This window comes from Onychomys torridus, chromosome 18 (genome assembly GCF_903995425.1).
Source record: "Onychomys torridus chromosome 18, mOncTor1.1, whole genome shotgun sequence".
In the NCBI taxonomy this organism is placed as follows: domain Eukaryota; kingdom Metazoa; phylum Chordata; class Mammalia; order Rodentia; family Cricetidae; genus Onychomys; species Onychomys torridus.
Window position 1 is genome coordinate 13885279 of NC_050460.1, and position 27711 is coordinate 13912989.

Below are 27711 nucleotides of genomic sequence, written 5' to 3' on the forward strand. Positions count from 1 at the left end.
TTTCTCCACCCCTCTCCCATAAAAATATGCAGATATTAAAAGCTCATTTAAGAGTTGGAGTTGTGCTACATCCGCGTTATAATAGTGGCTTCAGATGAATGATAGCAGAATTATATGAGACCTTAGAAATGGTCCCTTTGCAAGGATGTAGTAGTGTCCTTCTATGTTGAAAAAAAAAATAAAACAAAATATGAAATTGTAGAATTAATTAACACCACTGTGAATCAGTATTCCCTCCAGACATTTGAAAGATCCCATTATTTTTGTCTCCACATAGAGTGTGAAGAGTGTGCTACTGAACTGCAGGGAATAAAGGAAGTGACAAAGGACATACTTTGGATCTTTTCTGTAATTTCTGTCTTCTGCATCTTCTCCCCCTTGCTGTTGCCTCCCTCTTCTTTGCTGTGATGAAACACGCTTTCTACTGGGTCTTTATCCTGAATGTCATTGTTTTCCATATTGCTTTACATTTCTCCTTACTTTCACTAATATACATACATGTGTTCATAAATACCTGCAAGTGTTGGATGCTGGAAACACAGGATGACAGTCTTCTCCTGAAACATCCCATAGCATTTACAGGTGTAAATGCTCTAGTATACTGCCGAGGACATCAGAGCCCTGCATGGACTGTGACCCTAGAAGTGTGTAGAAAAGTACTCTACTGTTTGCCTCACATTTTTGTGGGAATATTTAGCTAATAAAGCACATTTGGGATTACATAAAATTTCCATCTTTGACACTAAACATGGTTTCTATTCACTTCCACTTACAAAGTGTTTGGCACAAAAAAGGGGCTTCAGGAACTTTGCTTTAGAAACATTTTTGGAAGGAAAAAGTAAATTTTTGAAAGAAAAAATATCCCCTCAAAACTAAAAATACCAAGTATGAGACTTTGTATGTAGGTATGCTACTTGTGGTGTTTCTTTGATATTCAGACTCACAAAATTTTATATACCATTTGAAAAAAGCAAGGTATGTGACTTCTAAATAAGTATATGAAGAACATATTGCAACATCATTATTTATTGTATTCCAGTTTCAGTTTTCCTTGTTTAAAACTGTTTGTGTAAAGAACAAAATATAGGATACATTTTTTTTTCTAGTGAAGTAATAAGTTCAAATAAAAGGATTAGGTATTTCAAATACTTTGATGGAATGGTGTCATATCCATTCAGGTATGGTGTAAGAAACACAAAAATCTGGGAATGGGATGTTCAGGGTGAGGGGAGGAAATAGGAGAACATTGGAGAAGTAGAAGTGAAGGGAAAGGTACCCAAATGTAGACCGGCTCTCATTTTTTCCACTTTACACACATGCATGCAGAGACAGGAATGAGTCAGTAAAGCATTTAAACATTCATAGTTGAGTAATATCTACACTTCGAGTTGAGGCCTGACTCTTGTTTGCTTAGTGAGTATCTTTAATGCTTGATTTAAAACAGAACAGAAGTTGAAAAGTAAAGCAGGAAATTTATTAGGATTGCTGGGAAAAGGCCCCATTTTACAAGTTACAGATGAAGAACTCAATTAAGTTATTAATTAGATTATGTCGATCTCCACACCAGAAATCACATGCATTAAATTTGGGGCAAGTATTTGACTTGTCCTTTCATTAATACAACAAGGAAGTTTAAAACTGTGTTGCTACAGGATGGGTCGGGAAAGGAGGGTGCAATCTTGATGAATATATATTGATGTCTATACATGATGATTAAAAATTAGTTTCTTGAGCATAATAAAAAACAAATGAAATTCATTAGCAGATCTTATCAACGTGAAATAAGTGATCCTGAAAATATCCTTTGTCGCCACAGCACAATAGTAAGTAGTAGGAGATTATTTTATTTCTTTTTTACACAGACAAGAAGCCTTGCAGAATTGTTGAACTGATGGATGTGAGCATCCCATACGTTTCACTTGTTTATCACAGTTGTTGTATTCATCATAGTAAACGCAGGGGTTAGCTGGAAAAAAATAGACTAGTAAATGACATTGTATTTAAAACAGTTGCAACCATCAAGGAAAGACATCTTCCTAACAGGTGAAGACAAAAGTCCTATATAACAGAGGATTAATTTGGTTATGTGTGGGGCCTCAAATTACTCAAGATCAGAGATTCTGACCTTGCTTTTGTCCAGCAGGGCTGCATAATGGGATGATTATTGGCCATGGGCATGCTGTACAGTGTGCTTTGATCTTGAGAGGGGGAGGTTTGTCCCTCACTTCTTGTCACTGTACAAAAAGACCTTTGGAATAAACCTTGAGGCGACTGGGTATTGACTCTGAGCCCTCCAAAAGCTATCCTGTATTTCTGTCTTTCTTATTGTCTCTTTCTATCTATCTATCTAATATTTCTTCATCCCTCTCTCCTCCACCCCAAGAACCCTTCAATGGATTGGAGTGGGTTGGAGCTCAACTCTAACAGACTCCCACAGTTAAGGTGAGCTGATTAGGTATGGATGCAAAACTGTTGATGAGTTGAATCGGATTCTTTCAAATAATGGGAAAAAATCTTGTCATGATAAAAATCACTTTCATTCAATCTCAATTTTTTAGTTGGTGACACTACACCTCAACAGACTGTAGATGAATAATCTTTTCAATTACTTAGTCATTTTGAGAGTAATAATTCCATTATAATAACAATAAAGCAACAAAGTTTCAGTCATTTAAAATTATTTTAACTTTATTTATGAAGAATATAGGTCATTTTAAGAGGAAGCAAAAAAAGCCTTCCAGCCAAGTCAGTTCCAGTGGCTAATCAGACATGAAACTGACCTCACAATAAATTCACCAGTTGAGAGATCTTAGTACCTGGTTTATTGTATAATAGGAAAAGAATTTCAAATTAATGAAAAAATTGCCATCTTAACTCCTTGATCAGCATGAAGAAATAAAGCATAAAGAGACCCACTGTAAGTCCAGGTCTTAGACTTGGAACCCTATATGAAACTCAACACGGAGAAATTCAATATTAGAGAGAATCCAGGGAGGCTACCTAGAAAACAGGACCCTAGGAAAGACACAGGGATCACCCAATGACAGAGAAATGGATGAGATCTACATGAACAACCTGACGACAGTGGGAGTAATGAAGAACAAGATTTGAGGGAAAGAAAGCTTAGGGAAGCAGGAGATTCCAGCTGGATCAAGAACAGAAAGGGAAAATGAGGAATAACAGAACATGATAAATGAAGACCACATGAGAACAGGAATAGGCAGAGTGCTAGAGGGGTCCCCAGAAATCCACAATGATATATCCTCTGTAGTCTGCTGGCAATGGTCGAGAGAAAGCCTGATCTGACCTAGTCTGGTTATCAGATGACTAAACACCCTAACAGTCGTCTTGGAACTCTCATCCAATAACTGATGGAAGTGGATGCAGAGATCCTCAGCCAGGCCCCAGATGGAGCTCCAGGTGTCCAACTGTCGAGAAAGAGCAGGGTCTGCAAGAGCGTGAATTGTTGAATCCAAGATTGCAAAAAGCACAGGGACAAATAGCCAAACAAATGGAAGCACATGAATTATGAACCAAAGGCTGTGGAGCCCCTAGCTGGATCAGGCCCTCTGGAGAAGTGAGACAATTGAATAGCTTGATCTGTTTGGGAGGCACCCAGTCTGTGGGGCCAGGATCTGTCCTTAGTGCATGAGCTGGCTGTTTGAAACCTTGGGCTTACACAGGGACACTTTGCTCAGTCTGGAAGGAGGTGACAGGACCTGCCTGTACTGAATCCACCAGGTTTAAATGAGTCCCCAGGGGTGCCTTGATCCTGGAGGACATGGGAATGGAGGGGAGGGGCTGGGGGGATGGTGGGGGTGGGTTGCGGGAGGAGGGAGGACAGGGGAACCCATGGCTGATGTATAAAATTTAAAACACATAATAATAAAGAAAAAATAGATATGATTACTCTGATCTCAAAACTATATAATATTTACCTGTCAGAATATAACCTTAACTTTCACATATACAGCTTTTATGTGTTAATTGGAAAAAATATCAGAATTTACTTAAGTATGAAAGGACACATTTTTATGGAACCCTGTATCAGATAGCTCCTGAGCTAGTGAAAAAGAATAAATAACAGACTAGAAAAAAATTCCACACTGATATGTGCTCAGCCAAGTTGAGGGCAGCAAGCATTTTGTAGAGACCAATAAACTGCAAGCAATATGCATAATTTGTGGTCAACAATAAGATATCCCAGGAATTGTCTAGTGACAGCAGTCACACATTAATATTTTACCTATACTGACTCTAATTCATAATTTTAATCTTTTGGACGAGAACCTTTGTGTCATATCTAGATATTCTCATTTATCCTTCCAATAGTGAAGTCCAAGAGTTGTGCTTACCCTGGATATGAAGGGAAAGGAAACAGAAGTAATGTAGATATATTATGTGGTAATACTGAGATGAAAACTATAGAAATATAGAACATGATTAATGCTTATCCTAAAGGATATGTGGTCTTCATATCAATGTGATTAATATGCCAACTTTAAGCAACCCAAAGTAAACAACAAAAACAACTCACTGCATAATCCGTCTTCACAGTGATTTGGACAGTCTCCGCATGGTGAGCCCTGCTTATAAGGCTTATTGAGTGAGTCAGGATTATTTCCCCTTTGAAAAAGAAAAGAAGTAGAAGTATAATGAAAACTGTCACTGGAAAATATGTATAAACTTTTGTTCACCATTAACAGCTAATTCAAAAGATAAACCCTTTAATCATATTTGTAAACAAACAGTGTTTACTCTAGATACGTTATCTAGATACATGAATGAGTATTGTCTTGGTACTCAACCACCAACAATTCCTTTATGTAAACTTCTAGTCATTGTTGCCTGTCTCTGAACAGTCATGTGCTAACAGTACTCTGGACATTTTTACAGTCAAGTCTTGAAAGTGGGACCTTGAGGTGCCTTTTCTTTTTTGTTCTTTTTTATAACCTTCACAAAAACTTGGGAAAGTGTTATGGAAAATGTATAGTTCTTAACAGTGCTAAGGAAAACATACACAATTCATTTGCATTGGATATTTTTTTATCTCATTTTACACCAATGATGGAAAGCATGATACTTGTTATTGTGTCTTGTAGATGCACTATCATTATAAATCACAAAAGCACTAAGCACAGATAAAACTAAAGGAGGTATTGGGTGTGGGAAAGAGTATAGAAGAAACTCCATAGTTGTGGAATATTTGAAATTCCAGAAACTGCAAAAACTTCTTGCTTATCAATATCTAAATGCTGTTTAGATGATATGCAGTTCTTAATTAGTTCCACTTTTTAAGTTATCAGGACACAATGACAGTAGGTGTTCACTTAAGTAAGTGTTGTAGAAATACTTTATAATCTGTGAATATACCATGGTACAGTAAGCCCTATTTAAAATATACATATGGTCCACTTTTTAAGACTCATGCTCAACTACATACTAGATATCCTACTGTTCTGTCCACATACACACTCTGCTTAGATACCACAGTGTTAACCTAGAATATACATACAGGTAAAAGAAACATTTTATCAGCAAAAGTCATTTCAAACTAGTAATCAAAGTCAAATATCCTAGGTGACTGCCCAAATTTGAAGAATCTCCTTCTCCTATTGTCCTTCTCTAGAGTCACAGAAGTAGACCTTCATAGTCATCTTTACCTTATTGGACCCTTCTGCATAACTGCATTTGATAAAACAAGGATGTACATCTGCTCCTCACTGAAGTAACTGGGTTGTATGTTCTAGAATTTGTGACTTGTACCTGTGAGGGCAGCATTTAGACTATGTAAATTTAACTTATTTTAAAAGGTGATTTCTTTTAGTTTTATGTTTGTATGTGCATGTATGTGTGTATAATGTTTGTGAGTACGTGTTGCATGCATGCAATGTTTTTTGTTTGTTTGTATGTATGTACAGATGTGTGTAGTTGTCAGTGGAGGCCTGAAGAGGCCACAGCCTGCTCTGGAGCTAGAGTTAGGCGCAGTCCTGAGACTTTGGTTCTTGGGTGCTGCATGAGTAGCAAGCTCTCTTAGTCCCCGAGACATTTCTCCATGTAAATTTTGTTTCTAAGGAAAATACATTTCCTTAGAAACATTGGAACCAGAAAGTGGAGCAAAGGGATCTGCGTGCCTCTAAATATCCTTTCTTTGCTAAGACAATTCAAATCCACTCCCTGTGTCATAACTCTCCAGTGAATACTGATAAATTGCCCAAATGTTTATATCTCTTAACAAACTTATTTAGTAAAAACATGATGAAAAACAAATGGTTGTGGGTATATTTTGCTAACAACCTAACCGAAAAAAAAAAGCCCAGAATATTTATTTATAATGTTTGAAACATTAGACAAGATTTTTAGAAGTTAATATATTTAGAAAGAATAATGAACTAGTATTACATACTCATGACAATAGTGACACACATAGAGATATATAGGTGCCTTGTGTCTGCGACATGATGCAACATCACAGCCAATGAGATAAGAAACGGCCCAGACCATCTGCAAAGATAAGAGATGACTTTATGTTTGGTGGTGCTGATGCATGTCTTTATTCCCAGCACTCAGGAGTCAGGGGCAGGCAGATATCTGTGGGTTTAAGGCCATCTTGGTCTACAGAGCTAGTTTCAGGACAGCTAGGGCTGTTACACAGAGAAACCCTGCCTCAAAAAACCAACCAAACAAACAAACAAAACCCAAATGACTTTATTCTGGATTTGCATGTTCACTAAATGACTACAATATCAGCACTATACTCATGATTAAATGTAAACATGCAGGGGATAGAGTGATGGTTCAGTGCTTATAAGAACCTGCTGGTTTTCTAAAAGATTTAGTTTTGATTCCTGCATCTACCTGGACTGCCCACAGTCACCTCTAAATCCAGATCCAGAGTGTCCAAGGCTTCTTAACTCTGTGGGCATACTTGACTGCATGTGTGCACAAACACACACACACACATACACAAACATAAAAATAAAAAATAATCTTAAAGAAGTAATCATGTCTTCAGTTTGTATTCAGCATGCCTGCTCAGTAGGCACACAGATGAAAAACTCATGTGTTTAGCTCATCTTACTGGAATGAGAAAACTGTTATATTAATCCCACCAAAAACAAAGAGTAACCTCAACCATTCTGCTTATTCTCTCCATGTCAAAACTATGTGGTGAATGAGCTAGTACAATAAAGACAGTTTGTATAAGACTCAAACGAAGGAAGATGTTTTCTTACTGGTCAAACATGGGGTAATACTCAAATGGCTTTCAGTGCAAGTGAGCCAAGTGTAAATTCTATCTCTGTACTTCTAAATTTGGTAAGGTTTTGTTGTTTGTTTGTTTTGCAGTTTCTTGGTTAAAGTTTCATTTTCTCATCTGTAAGATGGATATAATAATACCAGCTTTTACAAGCATGTGTATGGTGAGGGTTAAATAATAAAATGTTTATAAGGCTGGATGAGGAAGTGAAGGTGTGTGCAGTGGAGCCCATTGTCTTTGTGATCTCTGCAGGAACCTGGCTAGAGTTTTCCTCAGCCTGCGCTGGACTCTTTACTACTGTTTCATTACTACTACTGCTACTACTACTACTACTACTACTACTACTACTACGACTACTATTACTACTACTATTATTATTATTATTAATCTTAGTAGTTTTCTTTGACTGATTTTGTAAATTATTACTTTCTCTTCACAGATGGAAGCTCTCCTGGGTGTCAGTCTCCCTCCACATCAATTTAAGTATCTATGATGAATAAGGATATGCTTTCACTGTTGGGGATTTAGCTCAGTGGTAGAGCACTTGCCTAGCAAGCCCAAGGCCCTGGGTTTGATCCTCAGCTCAAAAAAAATGGATATGCTTTCACTAAATGTGGGGCTCCACCTACTATGCAAACATCAGATAATGCACCTCATGTTTGCAAGTTTCTCCTCTCATTGTTTTTCACAAATGGGCATTTGCCTTATGAAATTTTGTTGAACTCAAAATGTTATAGCATATATACTTAAAAAATTGTAAAGAAAATACATTAGAATATCTGTTTGTCATTTTCACATCATATATTGATTACTAGTAAAGTAGTGGTTATAATTCTTCTGTTTATTCATTCTATACATATCCAAGAAAAAGCACAAATAATGTGAAAGAAATAAAGCATTTTATTAAGTAGTTCCATGACCACACTAATGCATTCACATGGTTCTACAGATAATGATAGTCTTTTCCCTCTAAAATTTAAGAAAATAAAGACCAATTTTTTGATTTTTAAAATCATTTACTTTTTAAGATTATGTAATTGGATCATTTCCCTCTTTCTCTTCCTTTCTCCAAACCCTCTTATATAGCCTTCCTGCTTCTTTTTTAGATTCATGACCTCTCTTTTCATTAATTGCTATTTCTTACATGTGTATGACTTTTTTCTACATTTCCTAGAAACTTGGAAAATTGGGGAAGCCATTTTTATGAATTCATTTGGCATGCCATTGAATCCTTTTGACAAATTAAAAAAGGGTTATTGAAGTTGATGGAATAAATTGTTGCACAAGACTGACAGAGCTTAACCTTTATGATAGAAGAAAAGAATTGAGTTGGCTTTTGTGTGAATGGATTATAAGACTGGGGTTGATGTCATAATGTTTTCAACTGGTTTTCTTTCTTAGGTTCCTATTCTGTTGATGTCCACTAATCCTTTGGCATCATAAATCAGACGATTCAGTTGTTAAATATGAAGGCATCTTGGGTTTTGGCATACACCATTAGTGTTTAACAGTATTGAATTTGAAAGAAAATATTGCTGATGTTTGTTTAATAATTCTGCATAGACATCAATGACTGCTTATTTTGTGTTTTATTTGGGGGAATTTTAAATGTCAATCTTAACTAGGATTTAATTTATGTAACTTATGAGACTTACCAATGGATACTCCTGAGTTGTCTTCTTTGTGGACAATAACTATTTTCTAATGTTTTCCATTTCAAATATTTAAATATTCTCTGTCTTCTAGTATATATTCTTTCACTTTTCATTTAGAGATTCAAGTTTTTTCCTCAAAATTAACTTAGTCTTTCTATGGCAGGCAAATTATTATTTAAATTTTTTAATTAAATGAAGTCAATCCTTGTCTACTATCCTTTACTGATTCCTCCCTGCATTTAAAATAAATGTAGGTTTTATAATAGCTAACAGACTTTACTCATATATTATCACTTTGTTTCTGTTCTGAATATCTTTCATATTCCTATTAATCACTCTCTAGTTTTCTGTAAGACTAAGAATGAATGAATAAGAAGAAAATCAAATTAAGAAAACTATTCTGTTTAGAAATAATAATAATAATAATAATAATAATAATAATAATAATAATAAACAACTACCTAGAGTCTTCAGCAAAAAGCCTTAAATATTTTATGGTGAGATTTGTAGCACATTATTTAAAAATTTAGAGAGGATCTGTTGGGTTTGAAAATGGATATTGTTCCCCACAGTGTCAGGTGTTAAACATTTTGACCATTGACTTGGGAAGAAGTATGAATGTAGATCTATGAAAAAATGTCCAAGATATTCAGCTGTTAGACAAATTCAACCGACATTTTAATAAGATGCCACATCACTGTCACTGATGTCAGAATGACTAACCATCAGGAAAATTAACAGGACAAAACTTGATGACGTGGGAAGACTGTCTTACATGGTGCTGGTGGAAACATAAACTGGGCCTTCCCTGTGGAAATCGGCATGCAGTTACCTAAAGTATTAGAATTAGAACTTCCATTAGGACTCTGTTCTATCTTTTCTGGGTGTATATATGAAGAAATCAAGGTTAGCATGAAACAGAGCCATGTGCACACTTGGCTTTACTATGGTACCTTTTGCCATAGCCAAGTCAGCACAGGTACCTGTCAATAGATGAATGTGTTAGATAGATATAAAAGAGAGTTTTGTTCAGCCATAAAGAACAATAAAGTATGCCATTTTCAGAAAAATAGAGAGAGCTATGGATCTTGATATTGAGTGATCCAAGACAGTCTCATGAAGTCAAGTATCCCTCATATATGAAGTCCATATGTTAAAAAAAAGACAGAGCAATAGAGGGACTGTTAGGATGATGAAAGCAAGAAGGGAGGAGGAAAATAGTAAGTACAGGGAGGGAGTACAGTCAGAGCATATATTGCCTGTATGCAAATGGCAACATAAAATTTATTTTGTACAATTGGTATACACTAATAAAATAACTAAGTGGAGAGCCAGGTGGTGGTGGTGCACACCCTTAATCCCAGCACTTGGGAGGCAGAAGCAGGTGGATCTTGCTGAGTTCAAGACTAGTCTGGTCTGCAGAGTTAGTTCTATGATAGCACAAAGAAAACCTGTCTCCAAAGACCAAACCAAACAACAACAAAGGAAACAAACAAATAAAAAAAGCTAAGCTAAGTGGGCTAGGAAATGACTCAGTTGACAAAACATTTTCCCTTTCCACATGAAGATCAGAGTTCATGTCTCCAGAACCCATATAGACTCCAATAGGTATGTTATCCATTTGTAATTCTAAACATTTTTATGTAACCATAAAAAGAAAACCTGTTTGCTGAAAACATTGTATATGAGCTCCATATCCATATAACTTCTAACCCCACTTCAAATCCCTCCATGAATCCCTCATTCCTTCTTTGATAATGATTGTTACATATTCTTTGATAATCATTATCATTACATATATATCTTAGATTTACACACATTGATTTGTACACATTGCATATTCAACCTACTGAGTTCATTTAGCTGCGCTCATATGTAGATGTGTTCAGGGCTGACACTGTCTTTTTCTCAGTAGCCAGTGACCACCTGCTCCTAAATGAATCCCCAGGGGTGTCTTGGTCCTGGAGGACATGGGAATGGAGGGGAGGGGCTAGAGGGAAGGTGGGGGGTAGGGGCGGGAGTGGTGAGGACATGGCTGATGTATAAAATTAAAACATATAATAATAATAATATAAAATTAAATTAAATTTAAAAAAAAGAAAAGAAATAGGACCACATGGAATTTCCCCTATCTGAATTAGCACATTAAGTGGTGGTATCATTGTGCTGATTACATTCAGGCAACTGTATTGTTGGGACTTCACAGGTCATTTTTTCTTAGGCTAAGAGGAGAACCAGTAATTATCTTTGACCCATACATAAATCCAGTCATGTGTGTATCTGGAAGGATATAGATTACCTGAGTATATTGTTCTGTTTGGAAGTCATCATCTGAGGATGGCCATTCTCCATATGTGAAATGTTTGGATTCGTTGTACCATGTTTCAATTACCTTTGACCAGGAGTAGGGGTAATGTTCCAAATGAATATTTTCTCCACAAAATGTATCTGAAAACAAAGAAAAATTACTGTATAATATTCTTTTTCTTTGTATTATTATTATTATTATTATTATTATTATTATTATTGAGATGGGGCTTCTTGTGTAACTCTGGTTGTCCCAGAGTGAACTCACAGAGATCCACCTGCCCCTGTCTCCTGAGTGCTGAGATTAAAAGCATACACCACCACACCTGGCTAATAATATTATTTAAAAAATAAAATACAGATGTTTTCCTCATTTTCTTTCACAAATGCTTTAATGATCATCTAGGCATCAATTTATAATAGGTAATATAGTTGTTTCTCTGCTGAAAAATCTTATTTCTTGTTGAATGAGCACGTGGTGCTCAGGAGAAATTGGCAATGATAGATGAGAAGATAGCTTGAAATGATAACTCTCTCTCTCTCTCTCTCTCTCTCTCTCTCTCTCTCTCTCTCTGTCTGTCTCTCTCTCCTGTCTCTGTTCTCTCTTGGTTTGTTTGAGATGGGGATTCTCTATGTAACAATCCTGGCTGTCATTGAACTCTTTTGTAGACCAGGATGGCCTCAAACTCACAAAGATCAGATTGCCTCTGCCTCCCAAGTGCTGGGGTTAAAGGCATGTACTACCTATCATGATATTTTATTTGTACTGAAATGAGCAGCTGGTGAAAGAAACCGTTAAGACTTCAGATGCCAAAGCAATCCCTGCTCCAGCCCCTGGCTTTGTGCCTACCCCTGCCACTACCCCTCATGGTGAAGCCTGCATCCTCACAGTCACCCCTAACAACCAACTTCAGGGGCTGCCTCTGACCCCACCTGTGGTTGTAACCCATGGGGTGCAGATTGTGCACTCCAGTGGTGAACTATTCCAAGAATATAGGTATGGAGACATCCATACCTACCATGCCCCAACTCAGCTCACACACACCCAGTTTCCTGTCGCCTCCTCCATCAGCCTACCCTCCAGGACCAAGACTTCTGCATAGGGACCTTCTGAAAGTGGCAGCGAGACCTTGCAGTCCACACAGCCTGCACAGTCTGGCCCCTCTACACAGTCCATGCAGCCTGCACCACCTGCCCCACCCTGCCAGCCCTCCCAGCTTGGCCAGCCTGCCCAGCCACTGAGTAACAAGATGCCCTAGGTCTCCCAAGAAGCAAAGGGGACCCAGACAGGAGGGGTAGAGCAGCCTCGTCTCTCAGCTGTCCCTGAAAGTAGGCCACTTGAGCCCTATGTTCAGGTTCAGAAGGCGCCGGTGGAAACAGGCCAGCCAACCCACCCGTCCCCTGTGTCAGTCTCCATAAAGCCAGACCTCCTAAATCCTCCTCCTCAACCTGGCTTGCCACTTGGGAGGCAGAGCTAGGTGGATCTCTGTGTGTTCAAGGATACAGCCAGCATGGAGACACAAGCCTTTAATCTCAATACTAACCATAGAAGACCTGGAGGTCTGTACAGACAGGCAGTGAGAGGAGGAGGTCATGTGGTTGGGTTTACAACCAATGAGAAGGCAGAACAGAAAGTCAATAAAAGAACAGGCAGACAGGAAGTAGGTCTCTTTCTGAGGGGAAGGACAATAGAGCAGCTAAGGATAAGAAAGGCGGTTTTAAGTCTCAGCTCTCAGCTACTGCTCTGACCTCTTGGGCTTTTAACTCTGCAATTGGCTCTGTGTTTCTTATTTAATAAGACTGTTCATCTATAACTACCAGCACCTGGGGACTACAGATACCTCAATCTCTGTCTCTTGTCAGGTAAAGGAGGGTGGCAAAAATCTACAAGAGCACTTGGGAGCTGTAACTGAATTCTGGAATTGAAAGCAGTTACAAAGAGGGCACACATTCTCAGAAGAGGTTGGATCCACTTTACATGCATTCTCTAGGTGAGTTACAGTACTGAGAAATAATCTGCCTTTCTCTATAATATAAAGATCCCCCATTGCTAATACACTGCTCAACATCTTGGCATAAGAATCTCAATAATCTATAGATATAAGCTGTATTTGTAACTTTTAAAATTAGTTTGGAAGAAAGCATTGCTTAAAGTGTTACCTAATTTTGTAGGATGCAGTAAAAATTGATTAGTAATTTTTTAAATTATTTCACAAAACCAAGCTCACTTTTGAGCATCCAAAAATTGTTCATCTGGGTGGTCCTACAGTTGCTTATAACCCAGTTCTTAGCTGTGTTAGTGCCCCAAGGCTGAGGAAATCCCCACTCTGATGTTGTGGACAACTGAGATAACTTTGAATGGAAACCTCCTAGGTACCTAGATGCATTTAATCCTTTAGTAATGCTGGTCATGATTACTTACTCATCTTGATCAGAACATAGACTCCCAAACCAAGAATCCCAAAATTTTAAAAATTAAAAACAATAATACAGTGTATCAGGCTATAGTCTATCTATCAAACATAGGTGTCAGTGTAGACTGAGTCTCTTAACTTACTATTGCCAAGTTGCTTGTATCTATGAGTTTTTAAGATGCACTTACTCATTAAAATTTTTGTTTATTTGCTTAAAGGTAGTTTGTATCTAACACGTACCACAGAGTCAGACTTGTTCTCTGGATGTAGATAGTTCTGTGAGGTTACAGAAGCTTTGAGAAATGGAGCCTACCTGTCAGAGTTGGGTCTTTGAAGGCACTCATGTCAAAAGTATACTTTCTACCTAAATTCTTTCTCTCTCTATCATGCTTTTTTCTAACTGAGGTGAGCAGCTTCCTCTACTATAACAACCATCATGTTATTTGGCCTCAGTACAGTCCCAAATTGCTCTAACTAAAAACCATGTGCTGAACCTTTTGAAGTCATGAAATAAAAAAACAACCATCCTCACTGTAAGTATTCTCTTCAGGTGTTTCCTAGCATCAAAAAGGCTATTTAATACAAGTCATGCCATATAGACGCATACATACTATTAAGTCTCCTTTCAAGTGGGTCACTCTGTGACGTGTCACAGTATCTTGCCTGGATTCTAGCATTTTCTGCAGCAGCTGAACTCCAGCTCTATGAAGTAAGAAAGAAAATAAGTCCAGAAACAAAATGAAGTTAGCATTCACAAACTAAGATTCTTGCTGCTTGTAAAAATACATGATTGGTAACATCTTTTCATGGGGAAACTGAACTTTTACAAATTCCATTTTTCTTAAACATTCTAATAGGAACAAAAAGGAGATAAATGTACAATTCCTTTTAGATTCCTCGGAAATTACAAATTCATAATCAAGTCTTCATCAGACCATGGCTTATTTCTTGGAATATAACTAAATAATTTCAAGGAAGCAGGTAAACCTTAGAAAACTATCCCAATAATTTGTCAGCTGCTTTGCCATTATCTAGATAGTTTGTGTCAAGATGAGTCACCTGTAAAGAGGAAATCTTACTTGAGGAATTGTCTCCATCATATTGGCCTGTGAACATGTCATTGGGGAACATTTCTTGATTAATGATGACCCTTAATACATGGTCCGGGGTGGTATGAGAAAGCAGGATTGGGAGGCCAGTAAGAGGCGTTCTTCCATGGCCTCTGCTTCAGTACCTGCCTTGACTTTCCTCAATGATGCATTGTGATCTGAAGATGTAGGCTAGATAAACCTTTTCCTCCACAAGTTTCTTTTGGTCAGTGTTTATCACAGCAACAGAGAAGCCAATAAGAACAACCCTAGGCATGTCATTTTTGCTTGTTGAGTCTCCATTGTTGTATAGATGATGTCTACATCATGCCAAAAGCTATATTCAACAGACTTAGTGAGATGATGTTTGCAACAAACTTGTGAGATTGTGAGTCTCACAGTATGTGCTTGGGAAGCAATTTATTTCTGTGAATCTAAGTAGTCCCAAAGCTCTGCCTCAAATTATGATGAAAGTGAAGGAACAGCTGATAGCCCTAAACTTGTCACTAATTCTATTCTCCCTACTCTTCCTCACAGCAACTGAAAGGGGCAGTAATACTTCCTCTGTATGTGAGATAAGAGGAAGTGGGGGCTTTACAAGCTTTTAAGGATCACACAATAGAGAACTTGAATCTATTTATCCAGTATTCTCTGAACTCTTTATGTGGGTGGGGTAAGGGTAGTACATGCTGAGTTGAAGCATTTTATTATATACAGCTCGGAAACAGCTGGGTGGGAGTAGCTGTGACATCCTGAAAATCCACCAAGCAGTGTCTGCACAGTCTGCTCACACCACATGTGACATACTGTCAACCACAATTACAGAGTGTATTCATTTTAATCACAGACTTTTGGATAACTTCTCTAAAAATGTAATGGCAGTTTCTTCTACTTCTGTGTTTTGGTTTTGTTGTGATGGGCAAATTTTTAGAATACACAAAGTCCACAGGACTTAATAATAGGGTAGGGAGCAACATTGCCATCACTCTTTTGAATGGAAATCAATCTGTGTCAAGGTTAGGGAAAAATGATTACTGTGTGTGTATATACTGCCATCTAATGGTTGTTTCAGAGAATTACTCTCTGGGTTGACTTTCAAGCTTCAAATCATGATTAATAGTTTTGCATACTTCAAGTAAGAAAGATAATTTTTATATCTGTGTAGAACTAAGAAACTAGAGAAGAATAAAAATAACTTTCTGTCTGCAATAAGACTTCTCAATCCAGAGGCCACCTTAGCTGTAGTGATTTGCTCACCTGGTAGAAAGGAGTTTGGATAATATAACTTAGGATAATTAAGATCAGGGTCCCTGGGGATGTCCCTCTTGCATTAAGGAACTGGAATAAAATAGATTACATTATTGAGGCTCTTTAAAATGTAGACAATTGTACTAGGGAATTAGATATATTAACTTGATTTTGGAAATTATAAGAATCACTTTTCTGGAGCACACTATATATCCTAGGTTCGATTTGAACTCACAGTGACCTTCTTGTCTCTGCCTGGGAGTCTACTTGAATGATGGGAGTCCAGGTATAAACCCTCATGATTGGCTGAAGAACATTTGTTAACAGTAACACCAACGTGGATACCTGTGACAACTGATGCTTTTTACATTATGTTTCTCAAATTATATTGTTAAATTTTAGAGGTGGTCCAGAAATAAATTTTCTAAAACCACATTTCCCTTTTTCTCTTATTTCTTCCTTTCATCATTTACAAGAGGATATTGTCAATTAGGAGCATCTTCTAGGGCAGTGGTTCTCATCCTTCCTAATGCTGTGACCCTTTAATACTGTTCTTTGTGTTGTGGTGACCACCAACATAAAATTATTTTGTTCCTACTGCATTTTTGCTACTGTGATGAATCATGGTATAAATATCTGATATGGATGATATCTGATGTACTTCACACAGGTTGAGAACTGATGTTCCAGGGCCTTCACTATATCTAAACTTCTTTACTCTTGACTATGCTGGGCTCATGGATGGTGTCTAAGGTCCCTAAATTTGTCTCGTGATAAAAACCCACCAGATTTACAATGAAAAGGCCAGGTCCCTAAATTTCCATGGAATTCAGTGAAATTCACCACTAGATTTTTTTTCAATATTTGTTTAGCTCGGGAGCGGGGAGTTCTCAACTAGCTTTGAATTTGGAAATCCTGATTCTCAGATAAATGTCACATGTCAGAAGGCACCTGAGAGTGCAGCTGGGCTGAGTCAGAACTGTGACTTTATCATGTATGAAGCATGACTCTGGAAAAGTTACTTACATCAGCTTGGATTCAGTTTCTTCTTCAGTTAAATCATAGATTTGTTGTGATGAGTAAACATCCAGCATAATCATGGTTCATGGGACTAAATAACAAGGTGGGAGCACCATCAGTTTCCCTGCCAAGGAGGTGCTGATGTTCTTTGGACTTACCATCTTCAGCATGTTCTTGGCTGGTGGGAACACTTTTCTTCTGAAAGCATTGTGTGCACTGACAATTTCTTTTTGTGGGTCGGTTTGTGATTCTGTGACCAGCTTATTATAGAGGTCTCTGTGTCGTTTGGAGTGCTATCAGAAAATTATTAATTAATATCATGTCTTCAAAGTGGCACTTTTGTCACATGAAGTATATTACATATAGATCTATAGGTAATGTGAAAATAGAACTTACAATGAATAAACACTAATGTTCGGCTTTCAGGAACTATTAACATTTTTAAGGATTCCTAAGTTCTAGTCTTGAAAACAGTACGTCAATCATGTTGTTTTTAGAGATTTTCAAATGTATGATCCACACTTAGAGTGAAGTAGAAGTTCTTGTTATGGGTCATGGTTTGACATCACCTGTCCACTTACTATCTGCCTTAGTTCCTTCTCCATACAGCAACTGAAAGCAGTCCCTATACTTTCCAGATAAACCATGTGCACTTCAGTCCTTGTCAAAGTGTGCATGTGTGCAAGAATCCAAATTAAGAGTGTGTTTTGAGAGTGTGACTAAGGATTCTTTGCAACTTTCAGCTCTCTGTCTTTTTTGTTTCTAGGTAAAATCACCAATGTCTACAACTACATGAAGTACATGCATTGAAAAGCATAAGTGGAATTCAAATTCAGCTTGCAGCTTATAATACAATGCTCTTTTATTTAAAATAAAACTGTACCTTTTAATTTTGTAACTATTTCCAAAATAGTCTATGTCACCATTTGTTTTCATAAATGGTATCTTTTTATACATGTGGTTTATAATACACATACTTCAGAAGTTTTTTTAATCACTTATCAAAAGTAACATTGAATAGTTTGAAGTGTTTATGTTTATGTTTCTTTCTGTGCTACCACAGGAACTTTGAGATAAATTTAGGAATGGTCAGAATCCAGAATGTGCCTTGGCCAAACAGACATCATTTGGGTCAAGAGAAGGCATTTCTATGCAAATCTGTACAGACACTGCCTCCTTTCTCAGGAGCATGCTCATAGGATGTGTTCTCCTATCCTTCAGCTCTGGTCTGCACCAAAGAAAAGTGTGGAGACACCCAGGAATCCACAGACTCCTTTCAAGTACTCCTTATTCCCTTGATCATTTTATTTATTGAAACATATAACATTTGCCTCTTTTAGTTCACCTCTAGACATTTCCAACTTCTATAAGAAAAACAATGAAGCACTGTCATTTTGTCCTGATTTTGTTTTACTTACTTCTGTGAAAATTGATCCTCTATGGTATTTTAGATGTAATTGGCCTCCATAAGTCTATAGCTAGTGGCGCTATTAGGAGTTGTGGTGTGGCTTTGTTGGAGTAGATATGGTATTGCTGGAGGAAGTGTGCCACTGTGGGAGTGGGCTTTGAGGTCTCCTATGCTCAAGTTATGCCCAATGACACAGTTCACTTATTGTTGCCTGAAGTTCAAGAAGTGAAACTCTCCAGCACCGTGTCTTCCTGCATGTCACCATGTCCCACCATGACAATAACAGACTAAACCTCTGAAACTGTAAAGCCACCCCAGTCACATATTTTCCCTCATAAGAGTTGCTGTGGGATGAGCTGTATGCTGTGAATGTGTTGCTCTGATTGGGTGGTAAATAAAATGCTGATTGGCCAGGAGGTAGGAAGGAAGTATAGGTGGATACACAAACAAGGAGAATTCTAGGGAGAGGAAGCCTGAGTCAGGAGATGTCAGCCTGCCGTCCAGGGAGCAGCATGCAATGGCACACAGTTAAAGCCATGGAACATGTGATGTCACACAGATTAAGAGAAATGGGTTAGTTTAAGTGTAAGAGCTAGTCAGTGGTAGGTCTGAGCTAATGGCCAAGCAGTTTTGCTTAATATAAGCTTCTGTGGTGATTATTTTATAAAAGGCTGTGGGACTGTGGGTGAGAGATTTGTCCTGACCACAGGCCAGACAGGACACAGAAAAATGTCAGCTATACTGTGGTCATGGTGTCTCTTCACAGCAATAGAAACCCTCCTGAAGCAAATTTATCATGTTTCCTCAGATTTCTTTAATTAATTCAGTGGTCTATATTACCCATGTATCTTTCTGGAAACCTCTGAGGTCTTAGGTGCTTGAGAATTGTTCTCTGGGTCTTATCAGGTCATATCAATACTTTCTTGCCATTGTGTTCCAGATTCAGGTGTTGTATCCTACACTGCTGGATCACAGAAGCAAACATGTTTTTCTTTCTTTCTTTCTTTCTTTCTTTCTTTCTTTCTTTCTTTCTTTCTTTCTTTCTTCCTTTCTTCCTTCCTTCCTTCCTTCCTTCCTTCCTTCCTTCCTTTCTTCCTTCCTTTCTTTCTTTTATTTTTTTTGGTTTTTAAAAGACAGGGTTTCTCTGTGTAGCTTTGTTCCTCTCCTGGATCTCACTCTGTAGACCAGGCTGGCCTTGAACTCACAAAGATCCACTTGCCTCCTGAGTGCTGAGATTAAAGGTGTGTGCCACCACTGCCCGGCCAATGGTTTTCTGACTATACATCTTTCTTTGTTTCTTTGTAACATAGACTTTGCTTCATGTTACCTCTGATTTAGAGGGAGAGGGAAATGTGCAGAGAATGAGAGGGAAGGAGGAAGAAGCCTTTGAAGCTCAGCATTCAGCTTTCTAGAAGGTCATTGTGTCATGGACATCGTGTAGGAAGTGACATTATACTAATACCATTCCACCACCCCAGTAGCTGAAGATGACATTCTTTCAACAATAATATTACGTGATTTTTTTCACTTTTAACATCTCCCTGTGTCTCCTGTGTGTGTGTGTGTGTGTGTGTGTGTGTGTGTGTGTGTATGTGTGTGTGTGTGAATGCACATTCTAGTTCTAAAATAAAAACTACTGATTTCAACTCATCATACATTAGATAAAGTAAATAAAGGTAAATGTTGTTTTTCTTGTGTTACTTTGATTGCTAAAGAGGACTTATATATCATTCACTGATTACAAACTCTTAGACTGCTCCACCTCTTACCACTGAGGATTGTGTTTTTCTTCTGTGGTTATTAAGTAACCATTAATTTATATCATTTTTCATTACCATCATTGTCATCCTTTTGTGGTTCTGTGGATTGAATTGTGGACTTCACACATACAGGCAAGTGTTCTATCATTGAGCTATATTACTAGTCCAAAGGTTTTATTTTTACAGTCAAATCTAGGCACCGTATTCCATTGATGAGTCTCTTACATATCTTTATAGTTGTACTTTTCAATTTCATTTTTAATTTTGATGTGTAACATTCTCAGAATCACAAATAACATATCTCCATGGAAGACATGGTGACTTGGGAGGAAGTGTGATTATAACGGTGTTTCTTGGTTTTTTTCTTCCATTTAGTCATGAAAACATGGGTAAATTGTAAAGTAGTTCTTGTCTATGCTTTCAATATTTCCCTCTCTCCATTGCTCTGTTTCTTTTTCACTTCCTTTGCTGCCTCTCTGTCTTTATTCTTTTTTTCTTTTTATTATTTAGAAAAAGAACATAGACTTGGGCCTAAGGAGTTAAGGTAAAAGTCCAACTTTAACCCCCATTATCTAACTTTGACATTTCACTTAGTTCTTCTATTTTTCGGTTCCATCCTTGCTCTATTAAGAACAGGACATTTTTTTTTAGCTGCATTATTACATGAAGCAGGTGAGCAACTGATAATGACTTCTCTTAAGCACACATGACACTATTTCATCCAAGGATTGTTTGATATCCTTATATAAAACATAGTTCTAAAGCATACAATCTCCACATACTCTGACAGCCAGAACAGGAACAAAGACAGTAGCAGCAGCAGCAACAGCAAATAACAAGAAGTATTTCACTGCCATTCCTGGAAAGACAAGTAACAGAATTTTAGATGATTCTTAAGGTGTAGAGCAGTATTTTCTAAGAAACATTGATCCACTCTTACATTGCTTGCTTTTTCTTTTTTCTTATCTTTCTTCCCTCCTCCCTCCTTCTCTCTCTCCTTCTTTCTTTTTCTTTTTCTTTTTCTTTTTTCTTTTTGTAAAGTGAGACCTAAGAATAAAGCTTAATATTATATCTTATCTAAGGGGACTCAGAAAATAATACAACTGGTTCAGATGATATGCACTCAAAATTGTAAACTTCTTGACTCCCAGATTCTGAATATGCCCAGCTGTGTGTTGGCAGGAAATTGTGGGTATAGATGGAATTTAGGTTGCTCACCACCAGACCAAAGCTAAAGGAGATGATTGCATGTTACCTTCATTGGTTTAAATTAGTCCCCAAGGTGCTTAATTGTAAAAGAAAACAAGTCAAGAGACAACTTCAGTCACACAGCACAAGCTGAGTCCAGCAGACTTACCTTGTTTGGCAGACTACACAGAGGGGAGGTGATCCTGCTCCTATTAATGTATGCGTGTAATTTAAAGATATGCTGTACAATTCTGTTGCCTTGCTAAGGATAATTGTCTTTGTGTCTTAAATCAGTACTAATGGATATCTACTCTTATTTGATAGTTAGTTAATTATAAGATATTAATGAGTATATGCTTTTAAGGTGTGGTGGCCCTTTTTTTCCTAACAACCTGCAAGTATATTTATGAAAACATACTAGTTATCCTTTACAGAGATTTCTATTTTTAAAAACTTAATCACTCTTTGAAGATTTAAAGGGTAAAGAGGAGCATTCTTGCTTACTTCCACAGCCATGTGGCTGTTCAGTTGTTGCTCTCAGATGTCCCATGTCCACTGATGGCATGCCTAACATGAGGGATGTTTTATAAATCAAACTGTCTAATCTTGTTCTGCCTTTGTCATCAACTCCACTCCCTCCATCTCCGTTTCCTCCAGTGTTTAACACATCCTCACAGTCAACCATGTACAATAGTCATCACACATAAGAAGAGCTGGTCCACAAGACAAAAGGAGGGCCAGTAGCAGTCAGCACAGAGCATAGCTCAGACCAGGCCAGTGAGACAATGGAACAGAGCTTGTAAGAAGAGGAACAGCTTCCAGGCCAGCCGTTTTATTATCTTATAGTCGCACCCAGCTCTGCCCCAAACAGCTGCTTCTTATCTCTATAGTACCGTTGGTCAGCGAAGCACAACAACACTGTCTTGAACTCTTTACATCTTTACTCTCTCTCATTCTCTCTCTAGCTCCGGTTCTTTCTCCTTTGCTTTTTCATTCTTTCTTTCTTTCTTTCTTTCTTTCTTTCTTTCTTTCTTTCTTTCTTTTTGTTTCCCTTTCCCATGCCCATTCCTCTTACTATTACATCCCCCAAAGCCTAAAGACAGACTTGGTTTCTGATATCAAATACCTATCTTCTTCTCCTCTTTTTAGTTTGTTACTAACCCAATCCCCATTTTTCCTTTCCTCCTGTTATTCCTATCCCCATGTCTGCCCTCTTGCTTTGCTTCCCCTCTGACCATGTGACACTAATGACTAGTCTCACCATGACTGCTCACCTACTCTCCTTTGCTTTTCTACTCATGCCTACAATAACTAACCTGATAATATACACAAGGGCCCTTTATTCCTTAAATCAATCAACACTTAACAAGTATCTGTTTCATAGTTACCTGCTACTCTATCATCCGAATGTACTAATATCTAGCTAGTAGCCATTGCTGCACTCAGCCCACAGAGACAGACTGGAGATAGAGCCTGGTGCCTAGAATACTACTTGAAGAGATAAAAAATAACATGACAACTTTACTACAACCAAGGTCTACTGAAAACTGCAAACACACCCACTCAGCTGAGAGGAGCAGCCTGAATCAAAAGAAACAACCAAAATCCTTAACTAACATCTAACCCAGATGGGCATATTCTAGCACAAAATGCTACAATCTGCTAACTTGTCATTTAACCTAAATGTGAAGGCATATCATATTCTATAAATTGTCTTTAATTAATAATGAGACAGTGTTGGAAAACATGTATATTCACATAAAGATTAACTGAAATATGCATATTTAGATACAAAGATATCTGTCAGAAGTGAATGGGAAAATCCTTGTTTTAGGCAACACACATAGGATTGAATGCTATGGGATAGGCCTGAGATCTAGTATTTGTGAAAACCAGAGAGAACCTGCAGAAACACTTATCCAGAACTTTGGAAAGTGACCATGGCACAACCGGTTTCTGATAGGATTATGGTTACTTTAGTAACATGCTGTATCCCAGGGACCAGCCATGGCTGAGCATCCAGGGTATGTTGCATGATTCTCCATTGACCACAGGCTGCAAATCTCAAAACAAAATTGACCTTTTATCTGCAATGCCAACTAGTTGTCTGGACTCAATTAAAACAGAGACAAAGGAGATCAAACTCATCATTTTCTTTTGAACACAATTATTTTACCAAAAATGTGAAGTTTTCAGTCAATACATTTTAAAAAATAGATAATAATGCTCCAAATTTGAGAAACTGACAGTATAACTTATTATCCTAACTTTAAACTTGGAAAGATGGGCCATAAACAAAAAGTTAATATCTAGTGGGAGGAAAGATCAAGGATGTGGGAAAAGGTTGAGGAGGATCAAGCAGTGCCTTGTGGCAAAGCTTTGGGAACACTTTCTCAGCCAGGAATTGTTAGACCATGGCTTATCATAATCAGCTTAAATGAAGAACAGGCTCTTCCTTGCCTTGACTAACAGGTAAGAACAGACTGTACCAGAAGCCTACTTTCCACATTTGATCTTCTTTGCCTGGATGAATATGTTAACCCCTACATTCAGCAGACTATGGGAAAACAGTCAAATCTCAGGGTCCCAGCTTGATCATGTTGTACATGTGTACACCCATATTACCTCTACAACAATCAATATACACACCTTGTCTTTCCCATACCCATGTAGGTTCCTCATGCTCCATTATTTCTACAGCCCCCAAAGAAAACAGCATCTTGATCTTCATGGCTGTGAGTTGTGTTCATCAATAGTTGCCCTTCCTACTGTTGGCATACATAATTTCAGTGCTACCTTCTCTACTAACTACTATGCCTAGATGAATCATTCATGGTGCATATGGGGAAGATTGTGTTTGTTAATAGCTATGTAGCAGTTTAAAATGAATCTATCATATAATGTATCCATTTTATCATTCATAGATACTTTGATTTTTTTGTTTGAATTTTAGAAATAGTTTTTATGAACATTTTATATCCTTATATTTTTTAGTGTAAACTATTTATATATTTCCCTCTTGTGGGGAATGTACTGCATACCCTAAAGTGGAAATATTGGGGTTTATAAATATTTTGTTTTCCTTTAGTAGATTTTAACAAATGACTTTCCAGAGTCGTCGTCTTCTTCTTCTTCTTCTTCTTCTTCTTCTTCTTCTTCTTCTTCTTCTTCTTCTTCTTCTTCTTCTTCTTCTTCTTCTCCTTCTCCTCCTCCTCCTCCTCCTCCTCCTCCTCCTCCTCCTCCTCCTCCTCCTCCTCCTCCTCCTGTTCCTCCTCCTCGTCCTCTTCCTCCTCCTTAGTAAATTCATGCATTTTAAAAGGCAGTTCATGACTTTATCCTCACGCACTCTTCGTTCTTGCTTCTTCAAAACTTTCATTGTTATCTTTTATGTTTGTATATAATGTTGCATTTGTCCCACCACTAATAATACTGAGTATATTTTAATATTTTTATCAGGCACCATCTTTTGTATAGTCTTTGCTCAATGTTTTGTCTGTTGTTATAATTACTTGAATGTACTTTTCTTAGTGTTTTGTATGAATTATCTATAGTTTTGATAAGTTTGCAAAAATAGATCAGAGGGTTTTTTAGTATTTTGTGGTTTATTTTTGATCTCCTTTTGCTAATTTTATTAGTTCTCTGAGGATTTCATACAAGATATTTCAATCATATTTACCTCCTTCCTCAGCTTCCCAGATTCACCCAGTCTCTTCCCTAACTACACAAATCTGTGCCCTGTTTGTTTGTTTGTTTTTTGTCTATTTGTATCCTAACCTCATAAAGTACAATTTGTGTTGCCATATCCTCTTGGATATGGGATCTTCCACTAAACCCACCAGGGATCACATCCTTAAGGAAAACTGACTCTCCCTTTCCCAGCAGCAATCATTTGCCAACAGCTAAACAATGGCTTGGACTATGCTCCCTTTCCTTCTCCATGTTGGGATTTTGTCTGGCTTGAACGCTGCTAGTACCTAGGTCTTATGCACTGTAGGGGCGCACAGAGACCCCAAATTGTGGCATGTTTTCATCTTGACTCAAGGTTGGAGAGTCCAAGCTTGTTTTCCCTGAAAGACTGTGCAATAGGATGTTTGGTTAAAGGTGAGGTGACCAGGTATCTTACACCTCATGGCCTCATTACAGGATGTTTTGCTATAAGGCGTGGTTATCAGATGTCTTGACTACTAAGGAGGTGTTTACACTTGCCTATACTTTACCTTGAATTGTGATGTTCTTGAAAGGGAGAGGTCTTTTAGACCTCCTTGTTTTGGGTATATGAAAGCTGTGAGTAATAAACTCAGGTGTCTGTGGTATTGACCCAGAGCCCTCCCAAAACTATACTGTATCTCTGTCTTTTTTTGTTTTTATTTTTTCATGTGTTTATATTTCATAGCTATCATTTCTAAATTCCACACTCCCCACTTCAGAACTATTAGACCGGTCGAGCGGGACTCAGCAGTGGATTCTGTCATAATCATTGTAAATTAATATCTATAACTGCCCTGCTGTATCCAGAAAACAATATTCTTGTAGTCACCTAATACCCTTCGTTCCTAAGATTATTTCACCCTCTTCTTCAGTGATCTCTAAGCCTTAGTAGGGCATGTGGCATAAATGCCCCATTTTAAGTTGTATAGTTTATTTAACAAAAGTTTTAAAAACAGATGTCTGGTTTTATTTTTACTTACTGTAGCTAATGTTGTGCCTGTGTGTCTCTGTGTACATGTGTGTTCTATAATTGCTGGTTATCTGAATAGACAAACCATGAAAGTATTTTTTTCTGAAGATTGAGCCAAACTTGATAAAATATTGAAAAATAGAAAAGCTTGAAAATTTGTACTTCTAGTTATTAAAATTTGTTAAAATACTGAGGCATGGAGAGGATTGGTGACATGAGTTTAGAAAGAAATGATCAGGGAATATTAGAGGATACAAATACAAATTTACAGATATTATCATCTGATTTATAACAAAGCCCAAAATTAAATTGAATAAGGAAAAAGATCACTGGAGTATATAATACAAAAATAAGGAATTTGAATTCCATCCTATGTCTTAAACAAAAAATATGTTTTACGTGCCATATATTTAAAAGTGAATACTGTATGACTTATTATAGATTAATTTTGTTTGACATAAATCCAAACTTATTTTTGTATATGAGTATCTAGTCATAACTTTTAAAATAAATTATTGTCTTTTTGCTTTTCCTTTTTTAATTTTTGCATTAGATAGATTTCATTATACTCTGTACTAAAGGTCACTGAAAAAATGTACATGCACTCACATATAATGGGATATATACTGAAGGTAATACTTTACAAAAAAGAAGCACAGGAGAATGGCATACAGAACTGGAAACATAAGGGAACAGAGAGGAAAATCACAAGGGGACTGAAGAAGGAGGAAGGGCACCTAGGGGGGACGCTGCTGAGGAATGGTGGAGGCAAGTGGATCACACAGTGTTGTGATTTCATAGAATACCAGATCCTACATGAAGACACTGAAGATTTGAAGAGCATTCAGAGACTGGCAACCAAAAGAGCCACCAAGAGGAGTGTGAACAGCAAAAAAAAAAAAAAAAAAACCTCCTCCCCCAAGTCCACAATTTCTTCTGTAGGTCACTTTATCATACACACAATGCCTAGGGAGTTCCCAAGGTAAACTGCAGATGGAAAGGAAGTGCTAGACTATCAGTTGGAGTCTTATGCTCTTCTGCTAGCTGGTTGTTTTGACAGCAGCTTCAAACAGATTCAGATGAAGTAAAAGGTGTCCAGACTCCACTGATCCCTAGTTGGATGCTTTTCACCACTGGTGGGCATGCAAACTAGTCCAGTCTCTGTGGAAGTCAGTCTAGAGGGGTCTCACAAATCTAACAAGGGTTTTACCACATGACACAAAGGTACCACTTCTAAGTCTTTACCTCCCCAAACTCCCAGTTAACACATCACAGAGACACATGGAAAACAGTGTTGATTGTAGCATTATGCACAATAGCTGTATTATGGAATCTACTTCAATGTCTAACAACAGAGTAATATCTAAAAATATTATGTGTCTTCAATCTGCACACATGTAGAAAAAAATCTTTTTCATCCATACAGATGAACATAGTCATTTCTTTCACATGGATTCAATGGATTTCAACAGATTCAACTGGAGATAATCATTTTAAGTGAGTTAAGACAATCTCATAAGGCAAATGTCACATATTTTCTCTCACTTATGATGCCTTGATTTAATATAAACATAAAATCATATAGGGGTATATGATACACAGGTAGGAATAAAATGCGTATTGTGACCAAGGAGACTAATTGAAGGAGAAAAGAGAGAGAAGGGGAAGGGAATGAAGGTGTGAGGGG

General features: G+C 37.5%; 1 protein-coding gene across 1 annotated transcript; it reads right to left on the reverse strand.

Annotated features, from left to right (window-relative positions):
- Positions 1–1838: 1838 nt before the first annotated feature.
- Crisp1 (cysteine rich secretory protein 1) lies at positions 1839–21015 on the reverse strand. Its single transcript, XM_036168336.1, has 7 exons — positions 20941–21015; positions 17149–17283; positions 14246–14336; positions 11213–11361; positions 6407–6504; positions 4538–4626; positions 1839–1966 (listed from the first exon to the last, which is right to left on the reverse strand). Exons 1-7 carry the CDS (start codon positions 21013–21015, stop codon positions 1839–1841), a joined length of 765 nt encoding a protein of 254 aa, XP_036024229.1.
- Between the last annotated feature and the right edge of the window lie 6696 nt (positions 21016–27711).